This window comes from Rhipicephalus microplus, chromosome 3 (assembly GCF_043290135.1).
Source record: "Rhipicephalus microplus isolate Deutch F79 chromosome 3, USDA_Rmic, whole genome shotgun sequence".
NCBI classification, from domain to species: domain Eukaryota; kingdom Metazoa; phylum Arthropoda; class Arachnida; order Ixodida; family Ixodidae; genus Rhipicephalus; species Rhipicephalus microplus.
In genome coordinates, this window is record NC_134702.1 from 39,039,926 (window position 1) to 39,060,978 (window position 21,053).

The following is a 21,053-nucleotide window of genomic DNA, read 5'->3' on the forward strand; positions in this document are numbered from 1 at the left end:
TATGTATTGAGACAGTTGACAGGAGCTCGGCGTTTTAGTCCTGACTTAACCCAAACATCTGAGTGCTGTTTGCCACCTTTTTCACCCTCGTGACTTACCCTTTCCTTAGAGGTAGCCGCCAGGAGCAGGAGTTGCGTTATTTCGGGCGTGAACTGACTCGCCAGCACTCTGAAATACAAGAACAGGCCATTGAAATGTTGAGAAGTGACAGTGAAAATTATTGAACATCAAGTGAACTTGACATTTTGAAAAGCCTGGCTTTCGTAGGAAAGTCTCCCTTTTTACCTGAATGTTCTGCAGCTTGGTCTGTAATTTAGAAAAATAATATAGAAAGGAGAGGGCGGTAACTTCAAATATATTTTCTATTTTTCTATATTTAGCTACCAAAGTTCACTCACAAGAAATGCGCAAACTTGGGTAGACCACACTTTACGTAAAGCTAGTTCCTGGCTCCCCAATGAAGCAAAAAGGCAATGCATATTGCCATTCAGTAAATTTTCTGATGTTACTTATAATTATTGCCTTTGTCTAAACAATACAAATTCGTTTACGAGTACGCGTGAGCATGTATTTCAAGGAATTCAGCGCTGTGTTCTCTATTCATATTACTCTTCAAGTCATGCTACGAAATGGTTTCATTTTTCTTCGTCGCATCTTTACAGCAGAACTTTTGCAGTTTACAAACAAAATACACTACAGAGAAGATTTTGAAGGAGTCATACTAAGTTAAAAGGGTTTATTGAAAATCTTTTATGATATATAATAACACGGCGAAAAGTGGGAACGTTGTTTCATGAAAAAGCGTTCGTATAGTTGGCTTTTTCTTGGTAAGAGTATCTGTGCAGAGAAGCACGCTTTAACGAGTTGTTTTATTCGTAGATAACGATCTGTTATATGCTTTGAGCACCGAACCAACAGCGCAAATCTAGAGAACGGCAGTAATTTAATCCAGTAGGTAATAATTAATCATCATAGACGGTAAGGCTTGCAAAAAATACACAAGGGAAGAATTCAGCCCTAACGCCACCGTGTGTGTTGTCTCGTTCTTATGCATTCTATCCGCGAAGGCACTGCTTATCTTGTTTTATGACGCACCCCGAATCCTTTTAGACATTTTCTCCGTTCGGCATAAACAACAACAACAAAAAATAACTTTGATCTCAGCCGACGTCAATTTCCCGTTCTTCCAACCAGTAGTACGTGCGTCGTCATAGCAACGGACATGCGTTGTGATGGTTTGTTCTCCTCTCCGGTCCACACCTCGGTTCGGAAGAGCCGTGAGTGGAGGGGCGGGCGCGCTTAGAGACATCGGAAGTTGGACGTCAAATCCTGCCAAGCAACATCCGTGCCGGCAATATGGTAAGAAATGTGGGCAACGCGGGCAGCCGCTTGCAGCACGGGGTAATCGGCGTGGGGGACACCGACGCGGCATGCTTGGCGCGGTATTTGCTTCTATCGCCCGTGAGGCTTTGTTTAACCGCGTTAAACCACGGCTCTTTTTTTTTTTCACGAGAGAGAGAGAGAACTCTTTATTGAAATGCAGATAATTTAGCCGGCATGTAAAATTCGCTGACTTGCTACTCTGCGTTGGGAAGGGGATTGAAAGTACAAATAAGAAGAGAGAGAGAGAAAAAAAAAGACAAATTGGGAATATAGATGACAGAAGAGAAAGAAATAAAGGAAAAGGCCACCTCCTTGACCAATGAATGAGGACGCGCGTTAATAGTTCTTTCGTGGTGTCTAGCTACAGCTACGGCTTGTCTAGCTGACTGATGCTGTCCAAGTACGCAAACAAAAGTTTCATAGCACGCCTCTGTAAAGTGGAGCAGGCTAAAGGTCCCAATACACAGTCAAGGGAGAAAGTTCTCTCGGTTATAGAATGCATGCAACGTTCATAAAGCGCACGCTCCTCAGCATACGCTCTACACTCAACCAATATATGTTCCACAGATTCGATGGAGCCACAGTTGTTGCAATACGGACTCGCTGACTGACCGAAGCGGTACCGTAGGCTGTCAACATAGGCACTGTTTGGACGCAGACGATGGTATAGCCTTTCCAGGTGGTGTGTGGTCACGTGTGGCCAGGAGCGATCGTAAACTTACCTCTCATCAAAGACGACGCAGCTGGCGAGGACACCGGGCATCTTCTGCAGCTCTTCGAGATGCGTGTAACCCTTCGCGTAGACGTGGGACGCCGCCTGCGTGGCGATAGAAGAGCAACGCTCGTTTCGCGCGAGACCGAAAGATTAACGCGCGAAACTGGCGTTCAACTAACGAGAAAATCTAGCGAGATGCGACATGCTCAAAACTCTCCGTGGCACAAAAAGGTTACGAGAAAGGGCTTAGATGTCCTTTCGTGAAGGCTGGAAATGTCTGCGGCGCACGAGCACTTCACACTGCAGGGTGGAAAGCCGGGTTAGGTGGCATGGTTGCGCTAAACTAAAGGTCAACCTAACGAACACCGCAAATGGTTTGCCTGCTGTAGAGAAAAAAAAAAGAGTACTTTATTTCCCTATGGAGGAAATTGGGGAAGGGAAGCTAGGAGTGTGCGTGGCTTTCTTTCTTTCTTTCCTTCCTTCTTTCTTTCTTTCTTTCTTTTTTATTCCGCAGTGCTCCCTCCTAACTGTTAAATTTCTTTCCTGCATGCGCGAATTGGACCTTCAGTTACGTGCTAAGCAGCGCAACACATCAGTTGCTAAAGGCAACAGCTACGGTCATGCGGAGAACAGCAAAACTTAACGTTAAAATGCAGCAATGAAATGTGGCAACGTGAAATGATAAGTGACCCCGCAGGTGAGCGATTACGTTGCCGTAAAAAAAAAACAACGACGGGTCACCGACAAACTCGCGATCAACAGAGAGCTTCGATCGTCGAAAAACGGCCTACGCAATTACACGTTTTGAGCGGCGCACTTTCACTGGCTGAACTTTTGTTCGCCTGCATTTTCTGTACGCTCGTCGGCGTCGGGTTTCGCCTGAACAACGCCGCCGCCGAGAGCCGCAACTCCTAAATAAGCTTCGCTTAGGAATGCGCTCGTCATTGAAAAAAAAAAAAAACACAGCTGCTTACCTCCGGCAAGTTCAGCGTCGGCACGGCTTGGAAAAGATTGGACAGCCGGTCTTTCGGACCACAGCACACGGGGAGGCAGGAGTTGCAGAACTCTCGCACCCGTTCGCCGAATGGCTCTCCGCTGGAACACACCTGCATTGCGCGAAACACGGGCAACGTTGCCAGCAAGTCTAAATACGCCCTGCTTCCGAGGTGGCACATAGAATGGCAACGCTAATCTGGATTAGTTCAGCAACGGTGAACGGTCTTTCACGAGCTTTGACTGATTTCATTTGCTTTTGTACACAAAATGACCCGCGTTCCCGCGCCCTTATCTTTCGCTGATATACCAGCGCGTACAACACGTAGTACAGACGCTTTGAACCTTGTACTCTTCAGGTCTCGTTTGGATTGTTTCAAATTCTCTTTTTTTCCGCGTGTGGTGGAGGTTTAGAACAAGCTTGATGATGCATTGCGTAGACTGAACACTGCAGAGTTCGGGAAAAATTTTATGTGTTAGTCACATAAATTTGTGCGCACTATTGTTTGTTTCTGTGCTTTTGTTGATTTTTCTGTACCCGCTCCTGCAATGTCCCAGGCATGGGACAGCAGTACTTGTAAATAAATAAAATATAAAACGAGAAGCTTCAAAAAAGAAAAAAAAAGTGAGCCTCAAATGTCACGAAATGAAATTTCTCCCCGAGACTGCTGCGTCGGTTCATTTTGACAAAATTTGAAGCGAAAGGCTCGAAGACTACGACATTCATATGGAAGTACACACACACACTCACAGGATCTCATTTTTCAAATTTTACGGATATACATTCTAGCTTTCGTGAAGTCACCGTCGTATTTGAGTCGTTCGTCTCAGAATATACTTAACCAACAATACCCGTTATCCATTCTAAAGTTAACCTAACTTCCTGTAACTTCTTTACTTCGTCTCGCAATTTGACCCTTTAATTTGTGGCGCATAAAAAAGTTCAAATGGTGTGTTTTTTTGCGTATCATTTCCTTCAACGGTGACTTAAATGTATCGGTATTTAGTGGCGCGTTGTCAGACAAGCTAACAGCGCGAATGTCAAATTTTTACGGAATGAAGACATACCAGGTGCGAAAAAAGCGCTTCACGTTAAAATCGTGGATTAGACCCCTGACGTAACCTTTATCTTTTGTTCTATTTTCGCTTTCTTCGCGGTGTTCTTAAAAAGACTGCAAAATGTGAAAAAAAAAATAGGGCGAGCGTAAAAACTGTTATGAGATGAAACTGGGATTTCAACCGCCGGCAACGTCAACGAGCACTGAGGATCTGAGGCAAGACAAGTAATGTTGGTTTGTTCGGATAAGATTGGGTGCGTATTCACCGTGACTAGATAAACTGAAGCAACACTCACTTCCTTCATGTCTGCTAGTCCCTTGTGGTAAAACCGGAGAAGTCTGACGAACAAGTCCATCTGCTGCTGGAGGACGTAATTCGACAGGTTTTTGGTTCCTCCAAGGATCTGCGGTCGAAAAGTAAGGTTATGAGTCGAATCAAGTTACCTAATTTAACATCCCAGGTCAACAACTGCAAGTCCGATGCGTTGGTAACGCTTCATTTAGCGCTAACACACTGCAGTGCACTAAACTCTATAGGAAACATTGACACACCAACAGAGCAAGCGTTTGTTACGTCAATCTGTCTTCAGCCTTGGTGCTCTATGGCTTGTGTTGGCTTGAGGTGCATACACAAAACAGTTCACACGCTGATAGGGTGGAGGGGCACCGCAGTTTTCTCTATATTTTGTAGGCGGCTTCCTACTGTTCGTCGAGGCAGACCAGCGCTGACAACGGGACGAAGGCGTACAACACACAGCGCTGTTTTATGTTTTTCGTCCCGTCGTCTGCATGCGCTGTTATCCCACAATTAACGTTCGTGAACCAACTGGCCGACCTAAAAATACTTGTCCGTCATATCTTAGTAAAGGAATAAAAACATGAACACAGTTGACAGCATGGAAGCCCAGCAATATTATGTGATTACGGAGATCTTGTGTACACTTTGTAAATTAAATGACGTGGTTTGGCCGCGTGCAACACCAGATTATTATTATTATTATTATTATTATTATTATTATTATTATTATTATTATTATTATTATTATTATTATTATTATTATTGCGAAGTTACCAATGTGATGCCAATAGTAAGAAATTCTTTCAACAAAACCATTTCTCGACCGCCTCCGCCTTCACGAGCTATAGCTGTTATCAGCGTTCGAATGCTAATGAGATGTCATACAAAAGTGTGTACACACCATGCACCGTGCGTATCTGCGGAAAGTCGCTGGACAATATGGCCGATAGGGGTAGCGATAACAAAGGTAGGGCTATCAGCAGGCAGCGATGCAAGAAACAAAAGCCGCAGCAACCACAGAAAAAAAAAAACGCGGACCGACAAGCAGGAAAGCTGGTATCTATCTGCACGCGAAAAGAAGAGTTGATTGTGTCTTCTCGTGGCGCCGAGACTAGCTGAGAATTATTACGTCGTACGAAAACCACGTCAACTGTTCTACCACGCGACTGAATAGCCCAAATTTACGGGTGTGAAGGCGCGAAGTGTCAGCAATTGTTCCACGTCAGTGTTTCCGACGTCCGAGTCGCTGGTGTAACCAAGCGATGGTGCTACAGTAGAAAAATTGTCAATGCACGATGTGGATTTTATCGGCGTGCGATATCAGTCACTGCGTGCACAAGGAGTGACTTTACCGTACAGCTACAGAAGAAAAACTCACAGTGTCCCTAATGTACTGACCTATATGACTGCAGATCACGCCGACTATTTTCTTTATCTTATCAGCCGATTTCAGTGATCATTCCTGCCCAGCCGCATTTCAAAAACTTTCTGCCCCAAGGTTCGCAAAACACTTCACCACCCTACAATGTCACGAGATGATGTCGTCATGTGACGGTACGTTACGTGACGTCACATATTTTAGTGATTTGCGAGGCCATATATTGATATGTGGGGTTTAACGTCCCAAAACCACCATATATGATTATTAGAGACGCCGTAGTGGTAGACTCCGGAAATTTTGACCCTCTGGGGTTCTTTAACGTGCACCCGAATCTGAACACACGGGCCGACAGCATTTCCGCCTCCATCGGAAATGCAGCCGCCGCAGCCGGGATTCGATCCCACGACCTGCGGGTCAGCATCCGAGTACCTTGGCCACTAGACCACCGCGGTGGGGTTTTTGTGAGGCCATGATGACATTATCGTGTGATTTTTTTTTAAACATCACTCGAGTGTTGACGCAGCCGACTGGGAACGCCGGTTAATTTTCGAGGCCGCAAAGGCTTTCATCTTAATACGATACGGCAGACCTACGTGCTCCTTCATGTACTTTATTCGAGTGCTGTGACTTTAAAGAATTCTATCCGTGGAAAGGAGTAGCCGTTGCTAAACAATCGCGCTAACGATATCCCAAACAATGCGTTGTTATAAATAAAACGTCACACTAGTGTACTTACGACGATGTAGTTGTCGAGCACTCGCACGGCGACCTTGTTCTCCTTCAGTTCGATAGCCCGAGGCGTGTCGAAGCACGAGTTGAAGAAGTGCACCACGCCCACCAGCTGGCAGCTCAGGTCGCACTTCTGCTCCAGCGCCATCTGCGAACGCACCCGAGGTATCAGACAAGAGCGAGCCTGGTGTTCGACACTGGCTTGCGCCGACGCCATAGAATTTCCCACTGGCATCTCTTGCAACCACAGGCGTGCGCTTGGTTCTCCGCTGGGGAGCTGCGGTAAGTCCGCCGTAAAACAAGCTTTCAAATGCGTACATGACGGCGGCGCAGCGCGCTCGCTCACTCCTTCCATCGCACGACCGTGGCACAGCGACTGAACAAGACACTGGACCGGCGTGGCAGAGAAAGCAGACGGAGCTGCGATCACGTGGTGAGTCACGTGAACACGGCTGACGAGGCATGTATCAGGCACTCAGCCGTATCACCTTATGGAAGACAGAAATCAAGCGTATTTCTTCCCTTCTTCAAGAACCACTACCACCACCACACTGACATGATAAGCCCCCCCCCCCTCCCCCTTCGAAGGAGAACCCTGTGCACGCTAATGAAGATACAAGTGTCTTAGATACTCGTTGTCTATCTTGTGATCGCGATAAGTCTCGCAAGAAATGTATCAGTATCATCATTTTTTATGCACGTTTGAAGGTATCGGTTGTCTTGAGATACTGCAATCGCAACACCACCCGCTGAAATTACTAATAAATGTTGACTCAAGCTGATGCTTATGTCCCTGAACCGCCAGAATTAAATAAAGGACAGTGAGATTACTTTATCTTTCCGCTAGAACTTTTAAGCAAGGGTGGGTGACAAGCTCTGAGCGTCTCTATTGGTGGAGCGGAGTCACGCGGTATACCGCTCGCGTCTTCCCCACAGAAAAATGGGAAAGTGAGAAGGTGGAAAATTGGGGACGGACGGGTGGGGGCGGGTTTTTTTTGCAGACAAAGCAAAAATTCATCTGGCAATATTCTAAAAAATGTTGGAATATAAATTGTGTATATTTTCAGAACGCATATTTTTCGGCTTATCCGACATGGCAGTTCAGTTAAGAAGTGTCAAGGGGAGGGGGGAGGGGTCAGGAAAAAAGTGAGGGGGGAAGTTCAGATAAGAAGAGTGAGGAGGGGAGGGAGGAGGGGTCTCGCATTTTGCCTAAAGCCCCTATATTTCGTGGCTTTTAATCGTGCCGAAAGCTTTGTAATATTGTCTCGTAAGCCGTAGGTAGCTCAACCCTGGTTTAGATGACGGTGATGACGACTTCAGAAGTATTGCCCGTAGTCAGCTAAGAAAGCCTAATGAAGAATGCAGTATCAGATTAGTAATTCAATAGACGCCCAAAGCTAAAAAGAAAATACAAGAGATTAGTCCAGCCATGTTACACACCGCAAATTCTGTTAGCTATTTGGTCTGTAAGAACGCCAATTTGTAGAAATGCACAATTTAAACGGCAGTGCAAAGACTGCAGATTCATTATTATTCAACTGGGAAGTCAAATGCGCCTTAAATGCGTTGCGTGCTCGCCGTGATAACTCAGCAGGTGCAATAAAAGAAAAAAAAAGCCTTGGAGATAAAGTGTCACGCAGCTATAGGTTCCAGATCACGGGTTCAATCTCGTGCCACAGCATTTCGATGGGGGTGAATCGCAAGAAACCCGAACGCAACGAAATGGAGGCGCACGTTAACTAACCTCAAGTTGTCAGAAACAGTTATGTCGTATACCCCATTATTATTATTATTATTATTATTATTATTATTATTATTATTATTATTATTATTATTATTATAGAAAACCTATTGCGAATTCCAGGCCACGTGCTGCGGTATAATATTTGGCTCGCGTGTTCTCTGGAGCCTCGACTACCGATTGGCAGCGTTTTCTGACCATGCTCAGAAAGCGTTGCAGGGCGACTTTAAGGAGATACGTACGATAGTAATGTGCCGAAAACATTGTCAAGAACTAGTAGAGAAAGACGGCATTTTAGAGTATTTTACTCTAATGCACGTCACAAAAATACCAGCGTGAACCACGCTGTCATTTTCTTACAGTGGCTCGAAACCGCTGTGGAACTGTTTTCAAGATCACTTATACCGCAGTGAAACGAACGCACGAGCAGCAATATCGTCACTTACATTAGCCGGATGAAAGAAGACGATGGCGTCACTCGGGTCATCTTCTTCTTTGGTGCAAAGGTCGCGATCGTACACAAGAAACATGCGATCGTTGAAACTGAAAGAGAGAGGGTGAAAAATAAATAAATAAATAACCAAAACTCGTTGCTGTTAAAACTTGCGAAACGCAGAAAGAGACAAGGGCGTGTGAACGCTGCCCCGGAGTGTACATTTAGCAAACCCGGTTCAACTCGCCCTCCCCAACTATCCCCTCTCTCTAATCTACCTTTTAAGAATGAGAGAGCGCGTACACAAAGTCACACTTTGCAGTCATCATAACACGTCAAGTTTATAATCGCCGGTGCAAGTTCGTTGCCTTCCAAGTTGAGTAGCGCTTTCGTCTCCTTCACCAAGGATGACCTCTCAGGTCGACGTTCCAGAATGGTGTCTGCCGTCATCGGTCTCTTCTCTACGCGAGCTAGAGCGGCTGCTAGAGATGTCCTCAGCGCATTGTAGCGAGGCATCGACGAAAATGATAGGCGTGTGCAAGTGTTCCTCAAAGCGGCTCTGCTATACCCCTTGAAGCTATAGCCATAGTTGCTTCCGACTTGTAGTCAAGGTTACAAATCGGCTGTCTTCTTTTCGGTCCAAAGAGCGCAACGACGAGTGGGAGGAATATGGCCGCTGCTCACCAGTGTTGCTCGCCGGCCGCGCCTTTGTCCTCCAGGAGTGCGGCGGTGGCCGGGTGGTGCCTCCTGTTTCGCAGCCAGTCGGCGTGCTTCCAGCGGTGCAGGATGTCCCATTTCCAGGGAACGGACAACGAGGCCACGGCGTCCTCCACTGCGAAAGTGGAGGTTTGATTATGTGTGTTATACATATATCACCTTAGGCGCTGTGACGAAAGAAGAGGAACTTATAGAGGGCCCTTTTTTTTTTGTTAGGCACAACGTAACTAAAGCAACAGGCAGTGAAGTCTAGGAAAGTATATGGGACATAGTCTTAACTGCAATGTACTATTTACGACGCAGAGCGAAAGAGAGAGAAAGAGAGAGAGATGCAAGGAAAAACAGGGAGGTTAACCAGACGCACGTCCGGTTTGCTACCCTGTCCTGGGGAAGGAATGAAGGGGAGAGAAGAGGTTGGAGAGAGAGAAGAAAGGTGCATACAATCACGAGCACATTCGGGGGAGCACACGCAGTCTACAGGCAGTCGCTCAGGTTTGTAGCCTTCAAGTAATGTAGGATCACTTTAGTCGCTTTCTGCGCAATCGAGGCAGGCGCCCACGGTCCCAGAACCTATGGTGGTTTTGGGACGTTAAACCCCACAAATCAATCAATCATCAATCAACGGTCCCAGAACCTTCTGCACACAGAATGGTCTAGAGTCCAGTTGGTTCAAAACCATCCGGAGCTGGCATCGCTGCGTGTTGTAGCAAGCGCAGCTGCACAGGACGTGTTCGATGGTCTCTTCAGCTCCGCAGGAGTCGCATGTATAGAGGTGTCTGCCATACCGATGCCTGCCATGCTGCCTTTGGTTGGCTGTTGCATTCACAAAGGAGTACACCTTTGTGAAAGCAACACCCAACCAAAGGCGGCAATGTGCAGAAGTTAAAGCGGACGAAAATGAGACTTGCAGCCGGCAGGAACCGAACTTACAACTTCCGGATGGAAGGCATGTTCGTTGGGCTAGTCGGTTCATGGGTGCAGCGAAATTTTAAACTGCGCAAGGAATTATAATAGCTAGAGTGTAACGTCCCAAAAGCACGACACGTTTACGAGATACGCTGCAGTGGAGTACCCCGGAAATGTGTAACATGTGGCATTCTTTAACGTTCACTGCCATCGCACAGGATTAAATATATGTTCCGACTTAACACAACAATATATAACAAAAAGCTACACAGACGTTTTCGCCACCTATGCGGCTGGCATCCTCAGTATGCATATATAGTATCCATATTATGTATACTGAGGAGGCCGTCGTCCTGCACATTTCACCCAGTCGGACGGACGAAAACCATCCGTACACATTTGGTCACGCATGCACGTAATTGCATTGTTAATTACGACAGCTTATTACAGTACACTTACTCTTTACTTGAGCGATTGTTAGGGCATGTCACCAAACGTGTTAGCTCAGCGGATAAGCTGTCTCGCTGCAGTTACTCGAGTGCGCGTATTCTATCTCGAGGACGGCGGCCGCATTTCAATTGGAAGGCGAAAGGCGGGAGAACACCTATACGTACTTAAATTTAGGTGCGCGTTAAAGAACCCCACGCGGTCGAAACCAATCCGCAGGCTTCACAATACAGAGTGCATCCCAATATTATTGAGGCTTTGACGCCAAACCGAAGTGCTGAAGTAAGTATACCTTTGAAATAATTACTTATAGACTGGTGGCAAGAAGCGGTGTGCATAGTACGTCTTGTGTCTCGCCTAGTAACACCATGTTCCAATGAAATGAACTTCAACTAACTCGCCAAACTTACGTCTTGATTAGATAAATGATTAATCATCAGAACATGCGTAGTTTCTGTGCATTGTATATTGTTACTGTGATATCACTGCGTTGCTCCGATGTTTGTCATGTAGAGGAGGCTCCGTTTCAGAGGGAGACTCTGTAAACTCCTCTATATCATGTATTTTTGTCAATTTGGTTTAGAAAGCGCCCCCCCCCCCCCGTCCCGTTCCAACTTGAATACTAGAGTGATAAAAACAAGGATGAGTTAGGAAAGACAGACTACAGCGCTCAGATAAAAGCACACCAACTCGCCCAACTAAACGTTCCCAAGCCCCCCCCCCCCCTTTCACTCGATTTTACATAAAAGAATACATTCCGAATTTGAAGGAGGCATACTTATTTAGATGAACGTTTATTTTGTCAGGAACAACACAGACTCACACGCGCATGCACAGTTGATGCATATTACGAAACCTCATTATTACGAAAGCAACGTGCAAACGCTTTTATGGCATGATGCAGGCACAGGGATGAAGACGCCACAACAGCAAAAAAAAAAAGAGAAAAAAATAGAACGACAATGTTGTGTGGCGCGCATAGACAAAACGGCGTAGTTGCTTATGCGCAGCTGCGTCAATGCACGCAAATAAAATTACGTACCAAGTATATTGACTGACCTGTAAAAGGCGTATGTAGCTACGTGTACACAAGTGCCGTATAATTACACAACACATATAAAAAAACACGTGCGCAAGTTCTTCCCGATATTTTAACAAAAAACACGAGAAGCCCCAGCATAAAAAAAGTCAACTACACAAGCACGTGGAAGTAAGGCATGCTTATAAAAACAACGCGTAATTAAAAAAAAATTGCAGATGTAAGTTCAGCTGGTTACCTGATACAGGCGTATGCAGGAATACGACCCTTTTACATGCATACAATTCATACATACGATTGATTGCAAGACCGACTAATTAATTAGAGCAAACAATCAATGCCTTACCTGAACGCCCTGACAAATCTCGTCTCGGGCTCATTATCAGAACGCAACCACAGCGTCACGCGTTATACGAATACTGACACAACGAGAAACGTGCCAATAACGTTCGACGCACGGCGCTTTCCTATAGTAACGTACCGAACATCATGCCGTCCGGAAATCTGTGACCCATCGTTCGAGCATGTCGAATCCACAGTGCTTCACAGGCGACAGTGGAAAAATAAATAACAACAAAACAGGAACGGCGTCACGATACGCACTATACACGGGCTGTTTGAACTCGCCGACTAAGCTTAACCGGTGTTGCTTGGAGGTGGACGCACGTAATCGTGTCGGACGCAACAGGCGAGCCCGCTCGCGTGTATATCGACTAGCGGCGCCAGGAGGAAACGACGATAACGCTGCGCCACATTATCTAATCTTCGGCGCTTGTTTTAATTGTCTGTGAGTCGAGAGCAGCAGGCGAGCGTGCGAACGGCCCCTCAGATCGCGCGTTGCCCTCAAGGAGGTTTAATGCCCCAAACGATGCTCCCCCCCCCCCCCTTTCGAGGGTAACGGTTGAAATTCTCGTTTTCCAATTTCAGCTGTGGTAGGTTGAATAATGAAGGCCGGTCAAACTGGTTAACACCAGGTCTAAGGTATTGATTTGATTTAGCGTAATGCAAGCACGATTAAATGCAAACTGTTGTAAAATTAATACCTGTTGTAGCATCAATTAATCAGTCAATTCTGTGAGATGTTATGCAAGGCTGTTATAAGTACTGTTATTCTAACAAAGATAACAATGCAATCTATCGATCTATTAATAACTCACTCACCCAATCAATCAATCAATCAATTAATCAATCAATCAATCAATTAATCAATCAATCAATCAATCAACCAATTAATCAGCCTATTTGCCATCAATTTTTTTTCTGTGATATGTTATGTACTGCTTCCGCACGGCAGGCAGTACTGCCATTCTGAAAGAGATAACGAGATCCTCAATCAATCGATTCAATCAATCAATCAGAGAAATCTTCCTGCATGTAATAAGAGGTGATATACCTTACCGCACTACAAGCTATATACGCTGTCATTCCGACAGAGAGAGAGAGAGAGACAACAAGGCAACCGATCAATGAAAACCGATGAGTGACCTGACCTAGGTTGATTCCACACGAGACTGTTGTCCCAGCAGACAGGCAGGAAGATTTCAAGCCAAGATGTCCGAAACAAGGCAAAATTTGCATATATGAAATACCCCTCACGAAGGCAAGTCCATTTCGCAGAAGAGTCAAGTATGGTGGCATTCTTTATTCGAACTTTGTTAATCTCTTCCAGCTCGTCATGTCACCTTTCTATGAACGTCAGCCGCACGAAGACTTGCGTATATGTGAGTCAGTTCAACTCGTATCTGAAGACAATACAACTCAACCCTGAACTCTGTTTCGTGATGGGAGCTCTGCAGTAGTCAATGTAGGAAATTGTCTGTGGCGCCGACATAAAGATGAAGAAGAATAATGGGGTCGAGGCAGGACGGTTGGGCTGAGTTTTGGGAGTATTCGAATAATGAGAAAGCCAACGGTGGGCTTTGCCATGGCGACGGCGGCTCGCCATTTTCTCAATTTGGTGCCGAAACCCGGGAGAAAGGGAATTCGAAGGTGAGACGAAGCGAAATTCACGAATTTCGACCACATACGTAGCCGTAAAGACTATTGTGAAGCCACCGTGGGGGAATCTCATGTGCGAGGCCTCACCCTGCATGCCCGTGACCATGGAGCGTGACATGCCGACGACGCTCGCAGCTTCATTATGCGATGCTTTGTGACAGGTAGCACGGTGACGCCTTCTTCGCCTCGTGGCGTAGCCGGTCAGTGATTTTTCTACGTTTACCGACACTGGACCGGATTATGGAGGCCCTAATCGAAAGGCGTAGTCACGTACGAAAGACCATCATGGAAGCCATCGCCAGCATTGAAAGTCTCCTGCATCTGGGACGCGCCCAAATGAGTGAGTTGCGGAACATTCGCCACGTTTTGACAGACGAGTTCGAGCTTCTAAAAGGATCAATAAAGAGGTAGAAAATACGATTGACATCGGCCACTTAGATTCAGAAAAGAAGGAAGCTGACGTTTACGTGAGTAAGGTTATTCCGACAAAACTCGTAGCTTAATATGAGATTTAAGATACGTTAAATGCTCGGCAGGCTCGCTTGGAAACCATAATGCTAATTATCGGAACAGAAGTGCAAGCGGAAGTGCTCTCTTCACTGGTGGCGCAACCATCTAGACAATGTTTTATCAACTGCGATATTTTCAAAGGTTAACGGCTCAACTCTACAACAAATAGAAGAATGTGGCAGAAGCAGACAAACTAACGTTCCCACTACAAAGAACAGAACAAAAAAGACCAACAACGAAGAGCAAAGCGAACTTCTAGAGACCTATTCGATGCCTCCAAAGTCCTCGGCAACGTCTGATACCCGTCAAGTTAACAAGAGAGTGGCAACTCGGGTTTGTGTGGACGTATATATGATATATGATCGAATGTCGGAATGCCTTTGGAAATTCAGGTTACCTTGCACCAAATACCAAGGATGAGTACTCACCAAGGTTGGCAATGTTCGTGGAGGCAGTCCTCAATTACGTGCCTACTTGTTACCAGAGGAATTAAATGACAGCCACGGCAACAAGCGGAAAGAAATAAAATAAAAGAAAAAAAGGGAACGGCCGTGAAGAGACAGAAGCCTACTGTCTGTATAGCTCATGAACTATAGCCTTTCTAGAAAAGTGCATACACCAAGGAAGTGAGAAAATCGGATCGTGCGGGCTGCATCCCGGCCAACGCCCCATGCCAAGACAGAATCGCAGCAGCGAATGATGCAGCCGAAGCTGAGGTGGAGGAAGATGGCAGGTGCTCACAAGGTAAATGCAGCCAAGACGAGAAAGCCAGGAAAAATGTTCCCCAGGAAGGCCTGCCTAAGATCTTCATGTAACAGCCTTCATTGCAAATGTTCATCTCGAGGAAGACTCCTCAGAGACAGCGCATGCTCAGAAAGGTCAACACGCTCAAAGGCACGAGCCTGGAACAAGCATCGAAAGCATCGATGGAAAATCAAGTTCGAGTAGATGTCCGCATTTCCCCACAAGCAGTGACTTAGAACTCGTACGGACGCTTGTAATCTCTGTTGGTTAGTGTTCCTTGGCGTCACGCGCCACCGTGGGGGCGCGGAGGATGTCAAGCTAAGTGAATTTGTCCGAAACTTCTCCACAGTCAACACACGACCAATAACTAAACTATAGTGGACGTTTACCACGTTTTACGACAATATAAGTATTAGAGACCACTAAGGGCCACGGTGGCAATGAATCGCTCGACCAAGGGCACCCGTCTGAAGTTGCTATACTCACAAGAGGTGTTGACAGCCTGGGTGCACCAGTGTCACAGTCCAAAAATGTTCGGAGTTATATCGGCGAGCCTCTCAGGCCGATAAGCAAGACTTAGGCAGTCGGACACTTTGCTCATATCACTCGCGGTCTCGTATGCTGTTGACAATATTACATGTCCTCCACCCAACTGTTTGCCCTCGAAATTTTCTACAGCTGGAAACTTGATAAGGTTTCCTAGCCATGCCCTTGGTCCATGAACCACAGAAGCTGGCGGGTAAGTACTATACGAAGCTGAAACGTATGTTCCAAAATGAAGTAGCCGTTTAAAGGTGGCAGCAATAGTAGTAGTCACAATATGCTAAGTAGAAGAAGTATTGGTGATATCACAGGTGCCAAACCACCCTATTTGAACAGAGCAAGTTAGTTAACACACGCCCCCCCCCCCCCCCCCACACACACACACAAAAAGGATCAGTGACATATTTGATAATGCAGGCTACGCAATTGGCAAAGCATAAAGTCATATTATTGGAACACACACACGCACGCACGCACACACACACACACACTCTCTCTCTCTCTCTCTCTCTCTCAGACACACGCGCGCGCCACAGCCACCCACTCTAATTTTTAGATCACGGTCCCAAGTGTAGCCAAAAGCACAGCGATGCTATAACGTTCCTTTTTTTATTTTGTCAGAATTCTTGCTGATATTTGGACGCACATTGCACATCGCAGGTGCTATTTAGCTGTGCATCGTATCATCCAAAGCAATGCATACATGCACTGCGCTATCCTTCTCATGTCTGACTGAGCACAGACAGGTCGAGATTCTTGCTTACAAGAAATGTTTCAGTGACGTTCTCCAGAAAAAGCCACTCGAGTCTTGTCTGAGAAATATTTGCGCTGCGTCAGATTACGCGGTACAATATACCCGAACATTTAAATAAACAGCACACGCGCACGTCCACACGAAAGGCGCACATAGGCAGACGAGTCGAGACTTGAAGTCCACTCAGTTGCAACCGCGCTACATTTGCTCGTGTGCACATTCGAGTGGTTCGAGATAAGTCGGCTTCCATTTGAGGCTCTGCGTTCCAGCGTGCATGTACACACACTCGCAACAGCACCGTACGTGCCTCGGTTCTTACTTCTTGGAGAGGATGGAAATATGTTGGGCAATGGCCACCTAACTTCGTGTCCGGCTTCATGTTGACTTAACTGATACCACAAGGCGCCACAGAAGAGAGCGAGCTAAAGTTGCAGAGACAGAGGGAGTGGTAGAAAGAGGAAGACGAAGAAGGACCAGGAAGAGGACCTTGTTTTAAAAGGAACGGGTAGAAAAGAGGGTACTCAGAAGGATACTGGATGGGGCCCCAAGTTCAGGGCCCCACTGGCTTGCACCACTCGCCTTACGCGACTCAGAAGCGCTTATTACACTTCTGGGTCCGAGCTGGCAAGTTGTGCCTCCTACTGCTCCAACTTAACGCGATAGCGTTGAAGAGTTTGTCTCGCAGTAATTTCGGCGTCGGCGTCGTTGGTTGTGAGCAAAAAATCATCATCTTAAACGTGACCCAAAAATCAAGAACGATGCAAATAAAGCAACTGGTGAAGAAATCATGGGTCAGAGTGGGGGCCGAACCAGTGTCGTTTGGGTCCGCGTGGAGATAGGACCTGGGTGGTTTGCATGGCAAGCGGATGTCCCACCACATGGCCACGCCTCTGCTTGTGTTTAGAGAAATTTATTTTCACAGACAGTGAACATCAATTACAATCCAACAGAACATTGCGACAGAACACAACATCCACAGACACACCAAAAGTTGTCTCACAAAAAGCGAAAAGCACGCCATCAGCTTGCAAAATGCAGTGAAAGTAGCCTTCTTGCTTTACAAACACATTCGTCCTGTATACATGCTTCACATTTCAGCATAAAATATTGCAACAATGATGCGTGCGGTACAAGCGCCCATTGTTAGCGGGCGTCAGAACATCTTGTAGTGCCATTATCATCATCATCATTATTTTTCCATCACCGCGCCGCGTCTCTCGCGCAGCTGGCGCGAGCTCGAGCTGCGCGAGGATGAGAATGAGCTCACGCACCTGGCGCGTCGGACGTGGACAGGCACCGCGGCTCCTCTTCAGGCGTGCAATAAAGTGGCGAGATCAGCACGGCCCCGTCAGCCGCCTTCGACGCCGTCTCACGTCTCTCTTCTCTCGCCGCTACATTGGTGACCCGGAGAACACGCCCTTCGCCGAACGGCCCGCGGCCATGTTTCCGCAACTCTGCCCACCAGTGCCGCCGTTCCAATCGACCTACCCCAAGGTATGGTTCATGCAGCTCGATGCCGTTCTGGCGGTGAATGGCGTCACGGACCAGCCGCTGATGCACGCCATTCTTCATGACGCCCTTCCGGTAGAGTTGCGTCATCTCGCTGCCACTTCAAGCACCAGCCCGCAGCCTTATGATGCCCTCTGCACTGCGGTGCTCGCCCGCAATGGCCTCACGTACCAACCGCTTCCAGGGGCCCGCGACTTTGGGGTTGTCACTGCGTCGCAACGTGTGCTACCAACCGTGGCCCCACCAGACTCCATGACGGCCACCTTGCCGCCCGCCTCGGAGCCTGGCACAGGTGACCTTTCACCCGTTATTGACCTCCCGACTTCCTCTCGTCTGGCCACTAGCGACGCGTGTCCCGCGTACGAACTGCCTACACCATCTGTCGAGCCAACTGAACTATCTACGACATCTGTCGAGCCAACTGAACTGTCTCCGACCCCTGTCGAGCCAACTGAAGTGCCTACGACATCTGTGGAGCCAACTCAACTGCCTACGACATCTGTTGAGCCAACTGAGCTGCCTACGACGTCTGACCAGCCAACTGAACTGTCTATGACGTCTGTCAAGTCAACCGACCTAACTACAACCACTGTGGAGCCAACTGAAAGCATGGGAACAAGCACTGCCACCAGTCCACCAGCGTCGAATACCTCGACAGTGACTGAGGCGACAACTGAACCCGTCTTTCCTGCACAGCCTCCCATGACGCCATTTCCCGTGGTCCGCGTATTCGGCACGGCGACGAACGAGTCGCAGCCGCTGCCTGCGGACGGCGTGTGTGACTACACCTTCTACGACGGCCTCTACGACACGGGCCCGTTTGACACGCTTTACAGCCCGCACTTTAGTGCACCAGTGGAGCACGTTCTCAGTCACGCGTCGCTTCACAGCGTCACTGAGTACGGCCTCTCTTTCGCCTACAGAAACGCATCACAAGTGGCGCGAGACCTCAAAATTCCAGAGGTGCTTTCCACGATTGAAGACCTCTGGGACCGAGCCATCCGTCATTACGGATTTCTTTCCATCGAGCGCTTACTTCTTCGTCCACTGCGCAACTCTCAGTGTCGCCCACCAGAGACCCACTGGTTCCCGATGGTCACTACACGTTGACAAACTGGACTTGCCAAAGGAACACTTTATGGACTGCCGTTCATGTACATAGCATTTGTCGCCCTCTTTCTTTTTTTTCATATGCGTTCAAATCGCGCAAAGCGCTAGGGGGGGAGCCCTGTAGTGCCATCATCATCATCATCATTATTTTTCCATCACCGCGCCGCGTCTCTCGCGCAGCTGGCGCGAGCTCGAGCTGCGCGAGGATGAGAACGAGCTCACGCACCTGGCGCGTCGGACGTGGACAGCCACCGCGGCTCCTCTTCAGGCGTGCAATAAAGTGGCGAGATCAGCACGGCCCCGTCAGCCGCCTTCGACGCCGTCTCACGTCTCTCTTCTCTCGCCGCTACAATCTGATTTATTATAGTGGCTTCGTGGTTTATAGCTGGTCCCCCACTACAAAGGCACACATGCTACTGTGCCTATGCACGTAGTGGGTTCGTATCAAGTTCGAAAAGGTTTCAAGCTCTAAACGAACTAAAAAGAGGATATCACTGTAGCATTCAACTGCTAGAGGCGCAGCTGCAGGGTTCTCTAATTTTATTTTTGCTTGAAACTGAAGTTTAGTTCTTTGGCTTTCGGTTACACTACCAAAAGATGTGGTGTACATTTGGCGAACCATCGCACCACGGACAAGCGTCACGGTACCACGTAGGATATATTTTGCTCAGCCGCCATAAATTGCAAAATACTCCCGTATGTATCGAGCGGAGATCCGTACCGTCTTTCCTCCAAGTGATTTATGGGGGTCAATATATTTTTGTCGTGTGGGCTTCTTAAAAGCAGAGTGGTTAGCCGGTGCACATGATGTTTTACGGGGAATAACAAGCCGTGGTGAAGGGGAGGGGGCCCCAGCTCGGTGGTATAGTGGCTAAAGTACTAGGCTGCTGACCCGCAGGTCGCGGGATCGAATCCCAGCTGCAATTTTCGATGGAAGTGAAATGCTGTAGGCTCGCGTGCTCAGATTTGGATGCACGTTAAAGAAATCCAGGTGGTCCCAATATCTGGAGCCCTCCACTACGGCGTCTTTCATATAAGCATATGGTCATTTAGGGATGGCAAGCTCCCTATCTATCTATCTATCTATCTATCTATCTATCTATCTATCTATCTATCTATCTATCTATCTATCTATCTATCTATCTATCTATCTATCTATCTATCTATCTATCTATCTATCTATCTATCTATCTATCTATCTATCTATCTATCTATCTATCTATCTATCTATCTATCTATCTATCTATCTATCTATCTATCTATCTATCTATCTATCTATCTATCTATCTATCTATCTATCTATCTATCTATCTATCTATCTATCTATCTATCTATCTATCTATCTATCCAATAAATGAAAAGAACGCAACTTTGGTGATATTGCCTTTAGCGAAGAAGTCAAAGGGTCTCGACCCCTTCCCCCCTCCCCACACACACACCAACACATACACGATGGAGACTTCTTGTAGCGGCTGTCAAGTCCTGGTTGACGCCCTTGCAAATTAAAACACCGCTTTGGTGTTTCGTCACCGAAAAAATGACTTTACTCCATTCTGGCTGTAGGGACGCGAACAAAAGGGGAACAAAATCCACGCATCTCGACGAAGTGAATAATGACGAGTGGGCGAAGATCTGAGTATCGGTGAGTAACAGCACGTTAGTAAGCGTTGATCCATGTAATGTAAACTGGGTGACATGAAGTGCACATAGAAGTGCACATTGATTTCGCCTTCCCTTCATCTTGGGCAATTCAAGGCGAACTTATACAATTGCTGGAGTGGATTATAGGACTCGAAAGTGTATCCAAGAACCCACCATTTTACCGGTGGCAAGATACCATTTCAATACGGGTAATTTGTTGGGATATATAGCACCCGACGCTAGCATTTGCGTTACAGGATTCCCTGAGAAGCCTCAACATCCAGACACATTTTAGTTAAAGATGCACTCATCGATACTCTTTTCCATAGGCCATTTTCGCCGGGAACAGCGATCTCTCTTACCTAATAATTAACCCATGTCTACCTTGAAGTCTATTCTTAAAC

General features: G+C 46.9%; 1 protein-coding gene across 6 annotated transcripts in view; it reads right to left on the bottom strand.

The window, feature by feature from the left end:
- HPS4 (Hermansky-Pudlak syndrome 4 protein) overlaps positions 1–21,053 on the bottom strand; it is a 63,040-nt gene that overhangs the window by 8,810 nt on the left and 33,177 nt on the right. For 4 of the 6 annotated variants that reach the window (XR_012894231.1, XR_012894230.1, XM_037427781.2 and 1 more), the window contains exons 2-8: positions 9,416–9,563; positions 8,745–8,841; positions 6,565–6,705; positions 4,446–4,553; positions 3,073–3,204; positions 2,106–2,200; positions 99–168 (exon numbers count right to left, since the gene is read on the bottom strand). Coding sequence is in view for 4 of the 6 variants with exons in the window: in XM_037427781.2 (XP_037283678.2) it covers positions 99–168; positions 2,106–2,200; positions 3,073–3,204; positions 4,446–4,553; positions 6,565–6,705; positions 8,745–8,841; positions 9,416–9,563 (791 nt within the window). In the remaining 2 variants the exon portion in view is untranslated. Of the gene's footprint in view, positions 1–98; positions 169–2,105; positions 2,201–3,072; positions 3,205–4,445; positions 4,554–6,564; positions 6,706–8,744; positions 8,842–9,415; positions 9,564–12,186; positions 12,236–12,321; positions 12,478–21,053 lie in introns of those variants that run through there. The other 2 variants (XM_037427787.2, XM_075889273.1) reach the window with 2 other exon arrangements.